Source organism: Haliaeetus albicilla, chromosome 11 (genome assembly GCF_947461875.1).
Source record: "Haliaeetus albicilla chromosome 11, bHalAlb1.1, whole genome shotgun sequence".
Classification (NCBI taxonomy): domain Eukaryota; kingdom Metazoa; phylum Chordata; class Aves; order Accipitriformes; family Accipitridae; genus Haliaeetus; species Haliaeetus albicilla.
In genome coordinates, this window is record NC_091493.1 from 29,299,148 (window position 1) to 29,320,118 (window position 20,971).

Genomic DNA, 20,971 nt, shown 5'->3' on the forward strand with positions numbered 1-20,971 from the left:
ATACACTGCTTGATCATTATCAACCACTAGGAGAGAAAGAAATGCTTTTATAAACCTTCTTTTTCTGTTTATTTAGAGGATGTGAGCTGCAGAGATACTGTGGGAAGGAAGGTACACCTATCCAGTGTAACTAGTGATCATAGCTACAGGCTTTACCTGCATGCCAAACTTATGTCAGATGATTTTAATTTTCTGACTAAATTCTGCATGTAAGGATGACCCTTCCAACTTTATTTTGTTGTGAAGGGAGAATGTTTATTGCCATACAAGACCTGTATAACGGATAGCAAAAGGATCAGGGTTACCCATCAGCTTAGATATGTGATGTCAGTGAGTTAATAGCGTATACTTGCACTCATGGTAAGGTTAAAACTGAAGAGGGACTTTTTGATTACGTAGAACTGGAATTAATAGCTCATTGGGATATATAATGCAATTCACATGTTTCAGAGTTACTTTTCAGGCTGCCTGCAAAATCAGGAAAATGCTACTTACACTCCTAAGACATTTAAAAGTGCTTTAATGGAAATATGTCTTAGTATAGCATGAACGCAGGTGCCTAGTCCAAACCTCTAGTACCTGCTACCTCCCTCCTAATGCAGGCAATGACACCACCTATCACAGTTTGCAGTGTGAAGACAGGGTGGGAGATTTCTCAGAGTAAGATAGTTGTTTCCTGTTACACACTGGCTTTTCCTAGCTGTCAGAGCAGTAGCTTGGTATCAGAGAAAATGACGTAGAAGTTAAGCAAAAACCCAAACTCAGACTAACCAAGCTAGAAAGGCTTACAGAGGGTGAAGACACTGCTTCAGTAACAAAAATGTGATTACAAGCTGCAGTCCAAATTCAGACATTCTTTAGACACCAATAACCTTAGCTCAGGTGCTACTCAACCCCATAAAGCTTATGAGATATTTTGTTCTATTATTGTTCATTAAAAAGAGGTTCTTGGACCTTTTTTTTTTTTTTAACTCTACCATCATCTTCAATGGTTCTCTTCAGCTATGAAAGAAACTTCTAGCAAGTGAAAAGGCTGAGGTGAGTTCTACCTCTTAGCCTTCTCAGGAAAGCCTGAATACAGGAAAGCCTCAATACTTCAATTTCTTTTTATGTTGGCTATAACGAATCAAGGTTGGTTTTATCCCCCATATAAAAAGACTTAATAATTAACTGATGTTGCTTTGGATTTGTAACGTTAAAGCACATAATGGCACAGATGATAAACTGCCTCTTTATCAGGCAAACCTAGTTGCCTCCTGTTGGCTTCAAATGATAGAAAGTTTGCATTCATCCCTGGGGGGGTTGGCTCCCAAGTCATAATCTTTTACATACCTCTTCCAATGGCCAGGAAAGAAAAAAAAGGAAATAGGCAGGGATTTTAGTTTATCCCAAGGGAAATTTCAAACCCTTCTATAAAATACTTTTTATTTTTACTTTTCGATATATTTTATTTCCCCATAATATATGAAATAGTATCTAGCAAGGCTTGACAAATCTGTTCCTGCAGTTAATAAAAGCCCCCAGTTCAGAAAGTTTTATTTTTCCAGGTTTATTAGATGTAAAAATCAATCTTGAGCCAGATTCACATCTAAAAACCTTCTGGAACTAGCAAAAGCAAACAAGCAAATAGAAAGAGCGTTAGAAGTCCAGAATGCTGTAAAGGACTGTCAGTATTTCCAATTATTGGTAGCCTTGTTCTAGGGAAGATGGTGAAAAAGTGATTCTCGGAATCTGCAAAGAGATGGAAACCTTAAGATAAAAGGTACATGTGAACCAAAAATGCAACACAACTCTTTCCTAACACCTGGCATCCTCCTTGGACCAGAGAAGGTTGGTTTATCTCTTGTTTCTTCTTAACAGTGAAGCTACTTAGTGGGTGTTCACAGGTTTGGTTCATTTAAATCACATCTAGTGGGGGGAAGAAAAGGACAGTTTCAATCCACCATGATGAAGGAAATCTAATGTTTCATCAAATTCCACTAAAGGAAGAATATGGGCTCAGGAAAAGCATTGTTCATAATTCTAGTTATTCAAGATACCTGTCCTGGTTTCAGCTGGGATAGAGTTAATTGTCTTTCCAGTAGCTGGTAGAGTGTTATGTTTTGGGTTCAGTATGAGAAGAATGTTGATAACACACTGATGTTTTCAGTTGTTGCTAAGCAGTGTTTATGCTAAGTCAAGCATTTTTCAGCTTCTCACACCCAGCCAGCAAGAAGGCTGGAGGGGCACAAGCAGTTGGGAGGGGACACAGCCAGGACAGCTGACCCAAACTGGCCAAGGGGATATTCCATACCATGTGATGTCATGCCCAGTGTATAAAATGGGGGGAGTGGGGCTGGGGGAAATCGCTGCTGGAAACTAACCGGGCATCAGTCGGCAGGTGGTGAGCAATTGCATTGTGCATCACTTGTATATTCCAATCCTTTTATTATGATGTCATTTTTATCATTGTCATTATTAGTTTCTTCCTTTCTGTTCTATTAAACTGTTCTTATCTCAACCCATGAGTTTTACCTTTTTTTTTTTCCAATTCTCTCCCCCGTCCCACTGGGGTGGGGGGAGTGAGTAAGCAGCTGCATGGTGCTTAGTTGCTGGCTGGGGTTAAACCGCGACAGTACCACACAGAGTTTTGTAGGTGAAGTAAAAATTAATTCTTGGTCCTACCCACACACACTCCTAGAACCACCTGTGACTTATCTAAGTCACCAAGTGTAAATTTATTTGATGCCAGCTAGTAAATGAAGGTCTTGATGATTATTTGACTTGGACATGAAGGCATGGAAATCCTTCTGCACAAAAATGTCGAAGTATGGTCCACTAACTTAGTAGAATCTTAAAAGACTTGAGCAAAACAAGTGAGTAAGCAACCAAAACAGACTGCCTTATACCGAAAACAGGAAGCAAAAGGAACCAGAATTTGCTCTATATTTATCAGAGGAGGAGATACTTGCAGGTATTATACTAGCTTATACACAACATGGCTGTTTTCTAAGCAAGTCAAATTCTCTTGTAATTAGACTTGTGCAAACTGATAGACACTAGATTTTTCAGATTTCTTCATCATCATAAAAATTTAGAAGGCTCTGGAGAACTTACTGATGTCTGTTTTATGCCCAACCATCTATACCATAAGCCTGTATACTATGCTGGTCTTAAAACTGAATTGCCTTCTGTGATAAATATCAAGATAACATATAACTTTATCCTTAAGAAGTGTTGAGGGTTTGGCAGTAGGTTGAACATACAAAGTTTTCATACAACCTCAAAGATCCCAAACATGAAGAGATGGCAAAAAGCAGACACCCGAACACATTTTTCAAAATCCTGATTTTTCACAAAAAACATAGTCTGACAAACGTCTGGCTCTCCAGACATCTTCAATAGAGGAAAAAAACCCTCCATACTCAATCAGCAGTTGTTTCTACCCTTACAAATTCCAACTAAAAGAGGAAACATAAGTTAGTGAAAAGACTTAATGAGCATGAAAGTATAATTTTACAGCAAGAATTTTAACCACAATATGCAGTTTTGCTGCTAGTAATACAGTATTTACAGTCTTAAGTTTCTAGTGGTTTGTATTACAAGAAAGGACAGGCCTTGAGGCTCAAGACACTTGACAGGTACAGAGCTTTCCACCTTTCTCCCCTCAACTTTCAGAGCGCAGTAGTTAAGTACTAGCAAGGCCCACAGCATGTTTGTTCTTCAGTTGCTGGCAAATCTCTGCTGTAGAATAACTGCAGCACATTAGTGGAAGGAAGAAATCAAAAAGAGGAAGCAAGTAAGCCATGCCATCATATGAAACATATCTATTCTTTCACTCAGATTTTTCTTATACTCCTGATAAGTGAAAGAGAGATTGATTTAAAAGTTTTATTAAAATCATGTTGTTTTCCCCAAAGTATATACGTATGTTTTGGAATTTTCACTTTTGCTATCTTTAGCAAAGTTTCAGTAATAGAGAAAAGGAGATGAAAATACAACAAATTCTACCTGGCAAAGAGCTGAAGCTCCAATTACAGCAAGCACTATGGGAATAAAAGTAATAGATTTTAATTGGTGCCCAAGGGGAAAGGTCAGTCTCCTTGGAACAATGGGAGTCTTTGGTGGTAATTGACCGAATGCTCCTGTGAGAGCTTGTAAATGTCAGTAACGCACTTGAAACAGTAGCAAAGGGCAAGGTTTGGCATCCTGGAACATATGGAAGAGTTTTGCTGGTAGAGGTATTACAAAAAAGAGAATGGTGAAACACTTTAACAAAGGACATGACTTGGAAGATAGCTCTCAGCTCCAAGGTTCGAAATGCCAGATGTTTCAAAAGGTGTGGGAGAAATGTATTTATTTTCAAGATAAAAAAGGAATATTGCAGTCACACTGGTGTTAGACACACAGGGGGCTGGGACAGCAGACGATTTGTGAACTTTGCCCAGTGCTACATTGGATGACTGATTTAAGCTTCCTCTATCCCTCTGCAATGGCCTAGTACTACTCTTCTCCCAAACAGGCTTTGGATAATGTTTCCTTCTTTCCTTTCTGCAGGTTTTTTTGTGTTGAAAAGATTTATTTTTTTCTAGCAATACAAATGAAGGGTACAAACTTGCATGAATGGGATGGATGCAGTTTGGGATTCCCTGCCAGAAAGGAATGGTATAAAAGGAGGTCATATCTTCCAGAATTACATGAATTAGGAGAAAAGATGATTTTGTGGCTAGGATTTCAACCAAAATCCTGTGTTCAGTTCCTGTCTTTGCAGCTGATTATTTTCTGACCTTAGCAAAACATACATTTGATCTCATTCATAAACTAGGACTGACAATGTTTCTTCTCAAGTACCTATCAACACAAAATCCATAAATGACCGAGGGTCACAAGATGTAGACAAACTGTTACACTTTCTTCCCCAGTTGATACTATCTGGCTGCCTTTGGTTCATCTGCAACTGTTCTTTACTTTCTGGGAGCTGAACAACATTACAATAGAGAGGGCATATGGATGTGTTTGCATTTCTTCCCTAAGTGCCAAAAGCTAAGCATAGACTACTGTCCTTCAGGTTTGCTATGCTATCGCATTCATTATTTACCATTAGTAATAGTAATAAATGGGAGGCAAGTTGTGCACCAGAACCCAAAGGAACAGGTGCTGCTCAGACATGAAGGAAAAAAAAAAAAAAAAAAATCTATCTCCAAAGTTCACTTATAAACAGGACAGAAGAAACTTGGGCTTGATGCAGAAGGATGAGTCACAATAATATGATATTAAGTTCTTAGTCCTGCATAATATCCAGGAACAGCTGTAAGCCCATTGCCATGCCTATTATTAAGGAACAACTTCCAGTGGATTGTCTTCATGAGAAAGCTACATCCAGAGTAGACAACTTGCTTGAGAGTAGAGTTCACGAAGTGTTGAACCTATGAGCAAATAGACAGAGCCCAACATCCGCACCACGTGCTCAAGGCTAAATCCTCTAAAACATATTCTGGCTGAAAAAAACCAACACAACAAAATAACATTCAATCTTCATGCAATTTCCTGTGCAAAGGAGCCCTAAAACAGGGAAAGGTGGGTTTTTTTAAATCTTGTCTGCTGAAGATACACATCCTAATTTTGGAGCAAGACTAGTTATCAAAAAATGAGGCAGGTTCTGTTGTTAACTGTGCAGTTTCATGCAGAATATATCCCGTTGGTTTCTATCTGTATCTTTGGTCTGTGTGGAAAAAAAATATTGATACCAGCACTTAAGCATCTCATCATTCAGCAGGAGAGACAAAACCCTGAGAAATGCCTGCACATAGGGAATTTGGGATGCAAGGACCAGATCACAGTGTATTCTCATGTTTCTTTGCACATATTCCTGAAGATTGTCCTCCCAAGGGACTAATGTCTGAAAGTTCTTGCTCCATCTAAATTGCTCAGCTATTGTAAATTACTTAAACTTCTAGTATCATTCTCCTCTCCTTTTTCAATTGCCATTTGCTGTTCACTGAATTCCATTCTAATTCTCCTTATTTCCTCTGATGAAGGAATTAGGTATATGACTGGAGACTGTGAACAGGTTTTTTGTGTACGCAGAGGCATACAGAGACCTTAATACAGAGAATTCAGCATTTTACTGTATTGAAACTGTTAAGGGCAGACTTTTAACAACAAAAGAATCAGTAAAGTGATTAAGAATGTAATTTAAGTATCATTATTAAGTTCCATTGTTTTCAGTAGGAATTATCTTGGTAAAACTCTTAAGAATTTAAAAGTGGAAATATTTCAAAACAAAATTATTTTAGCTTTTCACCCCCAAAATATTGTCAATTTAACATGAATCTCTTCAAGACAGAAAAGCCTTGGATGACCTCAGCAGAAAAAAAAAAAAAGTTTGAATAGGAAAAAGTGCTTTCAATCAACAAAATTTTTCTTTCTCTAAATAGCAAAATCCATTATTCATAATGTTCTACATGCAATAGAACACTTTGTAAATTTGATTCTTTCTTGTCAAGTAATGTGTTAATTTACATGTTTCTTATCTTTTGAAACTACTCCACCACCTCCAGTTTTTTAACTGCACTTGCAGCTTAAGAAAAAGCAACAAAACAATGTATTCATTCCCAAAATTATTGGAACAGTTGGCCATACTCAAAATTTACTATCAAGTATTTCTCTCAAATCCTCAGATGTCCTTCTTAGCAAACATACACAAAAACACTGTGAAGGTACAAGTGTGCCCTGAACATTCACCATGGTCTGACTACCCTCCCCTATCAATGATAAAATGCTTGGGAAACAGTGGTCTACAGCTTGATCCATTGTATCAGAATACACAGCAAGAACTCCTCTGATACTTCTTTATGAACATAATTTGGTCTATCCAGTTAATGTCAATCTCTCTACACTGCCTCCAATTATTGCCATTATCACTGCTACACTTCCTCAATAGCTTTCTCTCCTTTGCTGTCACTTATCCCTAAAAAAATCCTACTTTTATCCTACCTTTAAAGAACCACTGACCACAATTCAGTACTTCTGAACATGGTAGAAGAGACTCCTCCACAGGAAAACTGGGTTTGTCCAAATTTGTGGGAGACCTGTACCCATGTGAAAGCCAAGTCATGGTAAACAGAAGAATAATTCTGTGTGTTCCTACCCCCAGCCTCTCTATGACATTATTCTCCAAGTTGTAGTAGGCATTGTATTCTCCTTGCTTTCCAAGCTATATGCCCCTTCTAAATGTTTTAATTCCTTTTTTTGCTACTAATGAGAAAAAGGTGGAGAGATGGGAATCAAAAGACTCAAGAGACAAAAATATGGACTATAGCGCCTTATTTTCAGTAAGTTTTGACCCTTGAATTCTGTTTTATCTTTGACTTGATTTTTTTTCCCCCTCTTCTGGCTCTGGGAAATCTCTCTCTGTCCCTGCAACACGAAACCTAAACGTTTCACTTAGTAGCACTAAAAGGAAAAAGCTCATTTATGTTTTTTGCAATGTCTTTTCCATACCAGACACTGAATTATTCCCATTTTCTCTGAGAAGTTTGGATGCTTCCACAATGACCTGTTATTCTCGGTATGGTATATCAACTCATCACTTTTTGGTCTCTAATTCTCATGCTATCTGCATACAAGTCAAATTCAACATTTTCTTAGTAGTAGACAACTTTCTAATTACATCCATTAATCTTTGCCACCACTCACCTCTCTTTGCATTTACCAGCATTTATCTGTCAGAAGTTTCATAATCAAGAATATTTTTCTTATTTTTCTTCACTTTCTTCTCCTTGTACTCCAAGTACAGCTAGACAGACGGTATAACATTCAAGTATCCTGTCATTTAGTCATTCATTTCTTCATAATAACATATCTAGACTACAGAAGGAGCGAGCAATTACAATCTGCTGGAAAACATACCCTACAGATTACACTCCCTGCTAATTAAGAGATACTACGTATGACTTTGTTGCAGGCCTGGTAAGGGAGGGTTGAGTTCAGAGCTTCTACAGGCAATATTCATACATTTGTTATTTTTTACGTTATCAGTTCCAGGCCCCAACAAACCAGCCATCGTATGGTTATGCCCTAGTATCGTGCTATTTTTCCCTTTAAGGCCAACTTCTGAAGTCATATAGTAACAAAACAATTTCTACATTTCATGACCAAAGAAGTATGTTCCTACCACAACAGAGCAGTGAAATGATATAAAAGTGAGATGTAGGTATGTATCTTTAATGGCTCAAAATCCGGAAAGTAAATGAAAAAAACCCTGCTGTACATATTTTTAGTCCAACTTCATGGGACACTGAACAAGCTGATTTTCAACTGCTTGGGGCTAGTTTTTCATAGCGAGGGGAGGGGGGGGGGGATCAATATTATGGCAACTGGCTTTTTTCCTGGTTTAAAAAGCCTGTCTTACAGAAATGGATGGAGCTACAAGTTTGACAATAAGACAGGTCTGCTCTGTAGTTAGAAACATTCTTGCGCTACCATCAATCCCAGCCGTCTGCATTTAGGCTGCAACTAACAACATATCACTCCTCTGCTCTCTAAGCTGCTGGCATATATCATCCCTTGCCAAAAGGGATATCATCTGTTCCAGAATATTTGGTAAATCACTGAGGAATTAAAAAGGGGTAAACGAATTGAAGGATATTTAACAAGGTATCATCTTGCATAAATTTTAACTGTCCAGTTTGTAGAAAACAGGGGTCAGAGTCAGAATGGAAAGAACACCTTTGAAACCCTCCTCAGCCTGGGTGAATCTTGGCTCTAAAGCTGAATTCCATGGCTCATACTTCCCCATCATTAGTTTTAACACTCAGTGTGCCCTTGGAGACTTCTGTGAGATACAACGGCATACTGTAGTACTACTTTGAGTGGGAAAATGTCAAAACTGCCACTATTTTTGATAGGCTTACAAGAGCAGCAGCAGAATAAATGGGCTTTGATTTCACTTCATATCCAAGAAGAGATATGGATGTAGAAAAATGGCAAGGGCTTTGCGTGTAATGGCTATTGTGAGAGCTGTCATATACTATAGCCATGAATCAGGAAGTTTGGTAGTGAATGCTGCCAGACACTTCAAAAGTAGATATATTCACTTTCAAAGATGAGACTCTGCCTTCACTTTGTTAACACAGACCAAATGCTTGTTAATTATTGGTTTCCCATTAACTCAGTATTACAGATGAACAATACAGCACCAGCTCTTCAGTTGCTGACGTTTTACAGGTCTTTATTGACTCCAGCAAAACTCTACCAAACTACAGCTCTGTTAGATCATATCCAAAAGATATGAGGAACAATCTGTTTTTCTAAACTAATAAAAAAAAAATTTGGCTTTATCCTTGCTTTCATATGGAGTGGGGGGCAGAAAAGACAGTCTTCTGAAATAGAAATCAAGTCTATTCTTGATTATGTGGTACACAGGTAAAAGCATTGGTCTTGAATATAAAGATATTACAAGCAGAAGTGAAAATTGTAATATATGTATTATAAGGATAAAGGACTTTCCAGTCACCACCCATAGTGGCTTGTAATAGCAGTAGAGTTACTACATCATTATTGCTGAACTTCAGAAAATGAAAAATTTCTTAATTTGAGCAGTGAGACATCCCTCCTCCTGTGGGTAGTGAACTGTTTACACGTGTATAGTGCTATCAGAAGTCCATTGAAGCACCCCTGCAGTCCAAGATAATAATTCTGATCCTTGTAGGTTCAGGATTTCAAGTCTTTTCTGATCAGGAGGTGAAATCTTAAGCCAAAACTGCTGAATGAAGCAAATTTAGACCAGTGTATTTAGAGAAAACATACAAGTGAGAAAGAACCCCTATGTTCTTGCACTGGAAGACCATTAGAGAAAAGGCATGTGTAGTGCTATCTACCCCAAACTGCCTATCAGATCAGCAAAACCAGTGGATGAATCCCACCCCACATTCTCTTGACTCCCTCCCTCCCAAATATTCTCTCTGAAGTAAAAGATGGGGCTATGAAGAATCATTACCTGGGGTCATAGCATAGGAGACATTTAAAACAAATCTGGGGGCTTCTTCATATACCTTCCTATGCTATATGGGGGTTTAATTCAAACAGACATTTTCATTTGATGAAATTTATGTTTCAATCTGCAAAACACTTCAGTACAAGGTGGTTCCTGCCTTTCAAAAGGTAAGAAAAGGCTTTCATTAGACATCTCCTTGAAATCTCCTAGACACTAGCTACATCATTTAAAAACCAAAACAAAACAAAAACCAACACCACACCACCATTCACACCTGTGAGACAATGCCTTTTTGGTATCTTATGACTGTCTCTTTGAGGGCTGCACTCACAGCCTGCAGCTAACAAGGACCTTTCCTTCCAAATGAAGAGAGCAACAGAATAATTTATTTTATCTCTGCAAGAGTGGACTGCAATAGCACTTTAGGCTATTGGCATGACTGATCGACCATAGACCCTGGGTCTCCCACTGTGCCTAATTTGCTAAGGATGCCATCCCTTGACAGGCCCAGGATCTGGCTCAGTCTACAGTGAGGTGTGCTTAGAGCTCTGCTGAGCTCTAACCTCTCCCATATAAACTGATAGTCTTCACACTAAGATTTGTAGAGGCCTACAAGCAGGACACCACTGGAAATAACTGGTTTTCCTTGACTAAAAAAAAATCAAGACCTGTCATCACGTCAGACTTCTGAAAGCTTCCATGGCAAGACAGGTCAGAGAGAAGATTTTTAGAAGCGTTCCCAGTCTGATTTTAGCAGCTGAGGGTAGCAGCTTCTAGAGAAACAGCAATGTCAGGTGGAACTGTCCATATCTACAGACGTTTTCCCCAACTCTGAGGAGAGCAGGTGCAAAGGCCAGCGTAAAGTATGCAGTTCTGGATCTTACCCTTTATACAACTGGGCAGTTTACATTCCAAAACCAGAACCTCATCGAAGCAAATTAACTCCTCTAATACCGCAGGATACAAAGTAGTACTCAATCATTCCCATTTCAGCTAATAAGGGTGAATCTTCTTCTGTCTTGACTGATAGAAACATTTGCCAACTATGCTTTCCACCACCACTACCCAATACCAGAAAGAACAGAAGGCTGCGCCGCCATTCCTTTCATTTAAAACTCATTAATAGAAGTGAATTTGAAGTAGTTAAGGATCTAGACAGCATTGAAATCCATGCAGTTATATTTACAATAAATATCTGCTATCTTGGAGCTACACACACACCAGGACAGTGCTTAACACGCTGTGATAAAGGTGCTAATAGTGACCACTAAATATAAAAGAAGAGGAAGGCATCTGTAATCCATTCATCTTTAGAGAGAAAGAAAAGAGGACACTGTACCTCACAGCAATTAAAATCTGAACAGTTGGAGGAATAAAGGGAAAATTCAAGGCAGGCTTGCAGACAAAAAGGGAGAAAGAAAATAAAACAAAAAAAAAACCCTAACAAAAATTCAAACCCACAGGAAATATCTGGTGCACTAGTCCTATTAATAGCATAAATGTTGCTGGCAGATACTATCACCCAGCATTTTATTAATTAACTGGAGATACACAGATACAAGGGGTTTGAAAGTAGAAAGAAGGAATGGGCTGCACAAACTGGCTCTTTGCAAAGAACACAGTGTGCTTTGTACAAGGATACAGTGTCTAAATTAGCCAGCAGCACTTCTTGAGTCAAAGAAAACCTCTAGTTAAACCAATTGTAGAGTCCCCACCACCACTCATTCACTTGTCATTTGCATGGGTCTACGATCTTCCATGCAATGCTTAAAAACAACCTATCTGAAAGTCTTTTATAAAGAAACACCATAAAACAGTGCGTGTGAGTTTCTGGGAAAGTGAATGACAAACTTTTGCAAAAATGGATTTTCAAGATATCAGCTTGGATTTCTATTTTAGTTTAAGTTTTAACCCACCAGTGCATTATTCCCAAACACTATTTCTTCATGTAGAAGCATTTAAATAATTTTATTTCCCCTCACAAAAGGCTCTATGAACCTAACAAATAAACCAATGTTGACATACCTAAGCCTAGGGATTTACTGCACATTGGGGATTCTCTCTTCCAGAGACTTGTTGACAAATAGTCAAACAGGCTTTTTCTCTTTGGCAAGATCCATGCGTTACAATTTTTTTTTCCCCTGATCTGTGTCATCAGTCATACCACCAGGTAGTAGAGTAATTCAGTGAAAGGAGAGAATACAGAAAAACAGGGTTTCCACCTCTCTTACTGCCAGCGGTTATACATCGCTATGTTACTCACCATTTTCTGTAATTTCCTTAAGAAAATACTGTAATTCAGAAAAATACCAAGCAACTGCAATAGGTCATCAGTTTAAATTGTAAATAACAGTTGACTTTGTTCTCATTTTTATTTTCAAAGCACCCTTTTGTCATACAACATTGCCTGAAATGTCTGGTCAAAGGATTTAATTTTGTTCAATAAAAAGACAAGAATTGGAAGTCGGAAGCTTTTAGAAAGAAATTGGCATTCACAGACTGTGGGAAGCTCTGCAAATCCTGTGTATTTACAGATACATTTTTTTTTTTCTAGATGGAGAAGAGCAAATAAGTTATAACAAACAATTTATTCAACACATGTTGCTGTTTGTTCTTTTCCAGAATGTGAAAATCATCAGAAATTCATGAACAAATCTATTAATTATTTGAATAAATCCAGTTACATGCATTCTACACTTCATTGTTCCAACTGCTCTGCTTTGCAAGGAACAGACAAGACTATATACAGGATACACTTGTTATTTTCATTAGAAGCAATCAGTCTTGAATCAGCAAAGTTCAACATTTACCTTCTGTTTCAACAGGACTATTCCTAAAAGTTAAGCATGTGCTAAAAGGATTTTTTTTCGAAAGAAGGCAGCTTCAGTAAGTTAAGCACATACTGGCCCCACTAATGAATCACTCTTGTAGCAAGGTCTCTCGTCCAATAGCTTCAAGATAAAAAATGGACCATTTCTTTTCCACTACTGAAGAGGCCTTTTCTCTCTGCTAAGGAATGCCTTGCAGAACAAAGAACATTGAAGGCTGCAGGTGCAGTCAGAAAAATCACTTATCACATATAACAAATATTTAGGGAAAACACGCTGTTAGCATTTGCCCAGTATTAACTGCAGCAGTGTATAAAGCCTTCACATGAACTGTATGAATGTTATAAAATTCGTGGATATTAGAGTAGTTGAGTCCATTTAAAAAAAAAAAAAAAAAAAAAAAAAAAGTCTGCAGCTACCCATCCAGCCCACATTAGCGAAACAAGATGCAACTTTCGAAGTAACCAGAGTTTCTCACAGTGTTATCAGAATTGCGGGGAGCGGGGGGATCAGGTCTCAGGATCCATAGGTTTTTGCTGAAAATGTTCTTGGTGGCAAAATTTGTAAATATGTTTCCTTCTGCTTTTCACTCCACAGCAGGTATGATAAAGACCCTGAGTTTTAGTATTTTTGCTTTCACTGCGAAAGTATTTTTAGTGTGGAAATACAACATAGCTCTACACTCTCTCCCCCATGCCCTCTTAATCGCGGAGGACTAGCTAGATGCCCAAAGTTAACCATTTATTGGAGGTATGGCCTGATGTTCTACAGAAATAGACAGCATAAGCAGGGCCTCCAGAAGTTCTCCCTGAAAGCCTAATTCTACTCCTGCTGAAGTAAGTTTTAGAAAATTCAATCTTAGACCCTTACATAGGTCCTTTCATCCCAGGTGTCGCAGCTTTCCTCTGGCACTGTCCCATATTGATTATAGGCCAACTTTAGTACATTCTACTGCCAGAACAGGCAGTTCCACCCTTCCACCTGAAAGCTTTTTCCTTTCATCAATTTGGGTTTTGAGCTGGAAAGGGATTAGTTTTCAGGCAGATTAGTCCTCGATCCAGCTCACCAGATGGCTATACAATCAAGAGTGGCAATGCGAGGAAAGGAGTGGGAATCTGCAGCCAGAGGCGGTGAAGGATTTTCAGAGCCCGCCTGCACTTAAGTTGGCTTAATATGCTTGCAAAACCCTTAGTTTCTTCTTAGGTTTCTCTACACCACAATAGCTAAGGGATTTTGCCCAGCTAAAACCCTTCTTAGTTCTAGAGAACAGTATTATTACTCTGCAACAAACAGCAGGCATGATTATATATGTACACCCTCCATAACACAGTCTTTGTGCCAGTAGACCTACCTTTACAAACCTTAAGTGTGATCTGATAATTTCATTCTTTAGCTTCCAGTGAAAAGCTTCGTATCTTCATCAGGGATCAGCCGCAATGAGATCACATCTCTCCACTAATTTGGGACCATTTAATCTGACTTTCATCAGGAGACTTGAACCCATATTTTTTCTCATTTGTTTTTGTTGTGGTTTAACCCCAGCCACCAACTAAGCACCACACAGCCGCTCAATCACTTCCCCTCCACCCAGTGAAAATTGGGAAAAGAAGTAAAACTCATGGGCTGCGAGAATAATGTTTTAATAGAACAGAAGAAACTAATTATGATAATGATAACATTAATAAAATAACAACAGTAATAATAAAAGGATTGGAATATACAAATGATGCACAGTGCAATTGCTCACCACCCACTGATTGATGCCCGGTTAGTCCCCGAGCGGCGATCCCCCCCCGCCCCCACTCCCCGCAGTTTATATACTAGATGTGACGTCACATGGTATGGAATACCCCATTGGCCACTTTGGGTCAGCTGCCCTGGCTGTGTCCCGTCCCAACTTCTTGTGCCCCTCCAGCTTTCTCGCTGGCTGGACATGAGAAGCTGAAAAATCCTTGACTTGGTCTAAACACTACTTAGCAACAACTGAAAATATCAGTGTTATCAACGTTCTTCTCATACCTAGCTCAAAAACATAGCACTGTACCAGCTAGTAGGAAGGCAATTAACTCTATCCCAGCTGAAACCAGGGCAGTTTTGATTATGATCATTTATCTCTCCACCCCTACACCTTTTTCTAGTCTTGATAATCATAGCAATATAGGTAGGTATGAAGAATCAACCAGGTGGCATTACAAAGGTAAGTGTTAGTCAACTTCTTTTTTTCTGAGAGTCTTCCAGAAAAACCTACATTCATGACTCGTGCCCAGAAGTGCCTGTTTCTTTTGAACAAAGAGTTAAACATGAATTAAAAGAGAACAAAGCTAAACATTGTCCTCTCTGGTTAGGACAGCTCCCTCATCCTTTCACAGTTTGTCTTAAAGAATACATAAACGTTTCAGTGTAATGAAAACAGCATCATAGTGACCTCAGCTGCCCAAATATACACAGCCTCCTTTAGAGGCGAGTTTTCACTAGTGTTTTCTGCTGATGCAGTTCAGTTTTGCCTGTAATAACTCGAACTGTCCACTAGGACAGAAAGCAAGGAGAGAAAACGACTCTAGCCAGGTTCGTATTCCCTCTGGTAAAGAGCTGGAGTTGGGCCCTCCACCCAATGCATGTGCACTGTAACCTCACAGCTAATAAGTCAAGAGAACAATGGTGTCACCACTGCCATTTATTTAATCATGTTTTGATTTTATTTTCATTCTTTTTTTTTCTGGACCAACATATGAGGAAATCTGAAATGAAACTGCTAGTAATTTCAGGATGATTTAAACTACTTTTTAGTTTTCACACCAAAACACCAGTAGTAATGAGTGCCTATCACCAAATATGAGAATTAAACCCTTTTCTAAACAGCATGTGAAGGAGAGTGTTTAAACACAATATTGTCTACTAGCATATCCGTATGTTAGCATATGTGAGAATACAAGTCTTCATCATCATTATGAACTGTGCTTCATCAGTTCCTATTGCATACCTCCAAATTACAAAAATTCTGTCAAAAACATACCTCAAAGAAGGCATCAGATTCCTTTTATGAATATGTCAGTGTTACAAATTCTTATAAATTGTTAGTCAGTAGGGTGCCTGCATGATTAAAACCTTCTGGGCTTCAGAAGGCATTTTCTCTGCAGGAATTTGTCAAATCCTGTTCAGTTCACTATTGGGACTGCTTAAAAGACAAATAATGTTACATACAATCTGGCCACTGTAGATGTATTTCTGCCATTTTAATGAGTCTCTCTCACTTTCAGACAACAAAATCATCACTATCCAGAAGGTAAGCAAACAATTAAAGGCACAATACCTATTAGGCCTATCCATTTGATGGCCATCTTTTGCTAACGTATATTCACTAAAGTACACTGGGAGATAGTATAGGTGGTATAAACTGGCTTATGTTTTGGTAAAGCTACATATTTTTTCAAGGGGAGGGAGACAGAAGGAGAGAGAGAGTTTCCGGTCATTTAAATAGTAACAGATACTGAGGAAACTGGGAGAGATCAGGACAGAAATTGCATCATAAAGTCAAAATGAGCCAACCACATTATCACCTACCTTACGTTTGTTTGTTGGACAAACATACAAGTAGCTCAAAATAGTCTTCAGACCAACTTTATCATTCAGTTTCTCATATGTTGTCCCATAATCTGTTGACCTACAATTCAAAGAGATTTCGTAAGTACAAACACTTAATCACAAAACCACAAGTCACTTGGCGGCTTTTCAATAGAAGTCATGCTTTACATAGCAGAATGGCTCTCTAGAGCTTTTTGAATGATTCATGTAGTATATAATGATACTTAATTATATACACACAGCATCATGTGAGTACTTATAATTTGCATTTAAATTAGATTAGGAAAAATTAAACCAGCATCTTCCCAAAGCATTTTAAAACAAACATGTACAATAAGAAATGCTAAATTCTGTGTATAGAAGATGATTGTCAGAAATGCCAAATAGCAGACAGCAAGAGACTAAAGTTATCAATTCATTGTATACTCCAAGCTTAGACTCATTTTAAGAGTCTTTTCTCAGCATATTCCAAAGTAGCTGCTCCAGCTGATTGTTCAGTGAAATTGGAGTTCAGTTTTCTGCAAAAAAAATCGATGTCCTTTTGAAAACCTAAGTACATGAGCATTACACCTATAATTTATATGGGTTTTTTCACATGTACTAGCAGAGAGCATGGACACGTGCTTTATTCTTGCTTTAAGAGCCATCATTCAGTAGAGAAAATATTATATTTCTGATATGAGGGTTGCCTATAGATACACTGACTTGGGGAAGAACAAAACAAGTGAACAAACACAACCGTGCAGAGTTCCTGTAACATCTACACTTAACATGTGACTGGAACCAAGATCAATTATTAACAAAGGTTTTGTTCATTACGCAGCTCATGCTTGCCTGAATTACATCCTAATGTCCAGGGGATTTAAATAATCAGACAAAACCAGTATAGTTGGTATCCACAAATTACAGAAAAGTGACATGTATCTGGGTAACAGAGACATTTAAAAGTACAACATATTCTTGCAGATAGTAAGTCTGCATCTTGTCTTTAAAATGTACAAATGGGTCCATATAGAACTTCACTTGCAAGCAGTAACATGAATTTTCCCTTCTGCTAATCACTCCAAAACCAGTCATTCTAAAGTAAGGCCTAGGCACCCGTTATTTCCAGGTTCTCTCCTATCTGGGAAACAATGGCTAAATTCACAAAGGTATTTAAGACACTTAATGTCTACAATTTTTTTTTTTTTCTTCTCCCCTCCCCGCTGCAGTGTGTGGAGGGTGTTCAATTTCTGGATGAGGTTCCAAACCTACACTCATACCACAGCTTCTAAGATTTCAGATTTTGCAATCAGTACATGAATAAAACAAGAAGGTAGCAGCTTGGGGTTTTACCTGTTAAGATACATCACACTAAAATGTGGATTTGCATTAAAGTTAAGTCTTTTTATTCAGGAACTTCATCAAAGCATTTGCATGTACCTGCCCTGATCCTATAACAATTGACCTATGGTTAATGACCATAGCTTTTTCTTTTCTTTCCTTTCCCCCCAATAAACATATGCACCCCTGTGCACATATATGACCTTTGTTGGTTAGAACATTAACGTCAAATTCTCATCTACTGATTGATCTTTCCCTTTACAAAGGTCATCTCTCTCAGGAGCACATATAAACTAACTGAGCTATTTCCTCAGCAGACTGAGAAGAATAATACTGTTATGGTTATTTCTGTTACTGAATATTTCAGAGATGTTCCAGCGTTTCGGTGAAGGGAGCCACAGCAGGATGCTGAACATAGACCTGCCAAGGACTGCTGGTTCACTTTGGTTACTTTGTTCAGCTCGCCACCTGGCCTTCCCAGAATTAATATTTCTGTTGCAGTCTGCCTAAAAACCAAAACCTATCCTTCATGATGTTGGGCTGATAAAGACATGCAAAGAATGTAAGGACTAAATCTGACCTGCTGAGGTAGGAAAAAAAAATGTATTAAGGAAGTAACACAGCTCTTCTTTATATCAGTGACAGTGATTTCAAAATGCGACCCTTCAAAAGGGGATAGGAGTGAAGAAAATCTGACACATAAAACTTGCTTTGAAATTGTTAAAGAAAAGCAGCCAGTACCCTGCCACAGCACAGGCAAACAGGTGCTGAAGGCCTATTGCAAATGGTAATCTTAGAATTGCCAGCCATTTCTTCCTTCAAATCTCTAGGCAATTATTTTGCATTCATAGCTTTATTTACAGGTAACGTTATACACAGATGGAAGCGTGTGCTTCTGTCAACGTCTATAAAAGCAACTGAAACACTGGAAAGCTTAGAAAAACATAATTTTTTGCAGATGAACAAATACACAAGCAATCAAAGGAACTACTATTAGGTCTTATTCATTATCATGTTCTGAACTAGCAATAGCTAGTCCTTCTTCCTGCCCAGTTACAGTTTATCTTACACCACTTTACAATTACCCTTAATTTTAACAGGGAGGTAAATGGTATACAACAGCAGATAGGTACCTAGAAGTGCTTTTACACAAATAAATGGTGATAGATACACACACAGAGCAGTAGAACAGGGGAACTGTATTGAATGAAACACTGTGTACACATGAAGCCTCTGTTAGGATCTAACCCAGGGGTATCACCAACCTGCATTCATCTTATTCCTATTTTATATATATGTATACAAGCAGGCATTGATTAGCAGCCTGGATAACAAGCTCTTCGTTTGTCTTATTAAATGGGTGTATAAAGCAGCACGAGACTCCTAACCCATGAAAAACGTATCAGCCATTTGGTGATCCAGCAAGGCAGCCTAACCTGGAAGTGTTGCAAAAGACAGATGCACCTCAGCAGGGTGTAGGCAGTAAAGACAGTGTAGGATCAACAAATTCAATCCCAGTTATCTGAAGGGGAACGGATATATATCATCAAACATCTCCCACACTTTACGTGGTAGGCTGCTTCTCTGAAGCTCTGCAGAGAGAACTCAGTACATCTGTGTAACATGAGCAGAGCAAAAAAATGCCTGGATAAATCACCCAAAAGCACTAAACCCAGAACCTGTAGAGCTGAAAACACAAAAATGAAACTTCTATACCTTATGAACCATCTGCTGAAAAGCCACAGCTACTGAAATAACTATATGTAAATGAGTGAACAGTAAGCCCTATTTTATTAGCTCTTGTGTAGACATGCATGTACAATGGTTTCTCAAATTGTTGGGGGGGAGGGTGTTTATACACATTTCATCAAATTAATTTAAATCCCTGTGTAAATTGTTTCATTTTGGCTTGATTTGGCTTGGTACACTTATAGGCCAAGTCAAAATAAGTCCAGATGAGTTTGAAATAGTAAGGTCTGCAGAAAGATTTGATATATGTGCAAGTCTGTCTAAATATAGAAAAAAAACCAGATATGTGTTAGGACATTGTGGATGTTACTGAAATGCAGATGATACTTAGTAAAAAAATACTATTCAGAAACAGAGCATTGAGACTCAGTTCTGAACTTCACACCTGTCCAACCATTTTAGTTGTAATTGCTTCCATTAAATCCATCCCAAATTTTACCAGTATCTGTTTAGAATCAGACTCCCTATTTTTTCAGTAAGGCAGAATGATTTCTGCAAACACCCAAGATAAACATTTTAATTATTACCAGTTCATTTGACAGTATAAAAAAATACCAGAACTGTGGGACTGAAGCTCTGATTTCCCTGAGTAATAAATTAAAACAAAACCAGAAACACGTAGAATAATTTATATTTTGCAAAGTATTTACAGGAAAGTTGACATTTAAATAACTTCATTATTATTCATTGACAGGGCTTTTCCCTCTTCTCCAGTCAGGGTAAATGACATTTCTATTACAGTATTATAATAAACTCCTGCACATTTTAAATAAAGTCACTGAATTCCATTAGTCCACCTACTATCATGAATATATCTCAATCCATTCCTACCAATATTTCACAATTATAATAGATATTCTGAATCAACCAGTAACATGAACCCTATGGAAATTTTCTACTTTCTCAAGAAGCACAGACTGAAATTTGGAGGACTGTCAGTTTGAATACATAGATTAAATTCCCTAGCAAGTTGCTGTTTACTCTCCCCTTTGTTACAAATTTATGGTTGTCTGTATTTATTTTACATAAGCTGCTGAAGACTTGAAGAATCAACCAATTGATTGTTTGGGAAGGTTTCTTTTGCAGTAAAATCTTTCTCGACGAGAAAAAAGAAAAACATTACATGCAGACTTTAAGCTGTGTAACATCAGTCTCCTGCCTATCAGAGTGCAGCTTTCTTCCCATAAAAGGCTCATGTTAACAGATGAAGTTCCTTGTTATAACACACATCATTGAGAAGCAGTCACTTTAATTGGCCCCATTACTTTTTTTTTCTTTTTCTACCAGTTATGCCTGGTTTTCACATATTAACTTGACTTCTTCCCCCACCTCCACCATGAGAAGATGTCTTTGTATCATGTCCTCACCCTCCTTCCTCCACAGTTTAATTTGCTACTCTAACTGCTGTCCGAGTGGCAGCCAGCCCTGGGAGGCAGGACCAGAAGCATCTGTAATGTGGTTACAGAGCAGGCCAGTCTGTCATGACCAGGAGCAGTGGGAAGAGATGGGCTCT

At 38.2% G+C, this 20,971-nt stretch overlaps 1 protein-coding gene across 4 annotated transcripts in view; it reads right to left on the reverse strand.

Moving 5' to 3' along the window:
• Window positions 1-20,971, reverse strand: part of SORCS1 (sortilin related VPS10 domain containing receptor 1) — a 308,841-nt gene that overhangs the window by 159,683 nt on the left and 128,187 nt on the right. For all 4 annotated transcript variants that reach the window (XM_069796931.1, XM_069796930.1, XM_069796929.1 and 1 more), the window contains exon 3: window positions 16,366-16,465. In XM_069796931.1, the coding sequence (XP_069653032.1) occupies window positions 16,366-16,465 (100 nt within the window). The remainder of the gene's footprint in view (window positions 1-16,365; window positions 16,466-20,971) is intronic.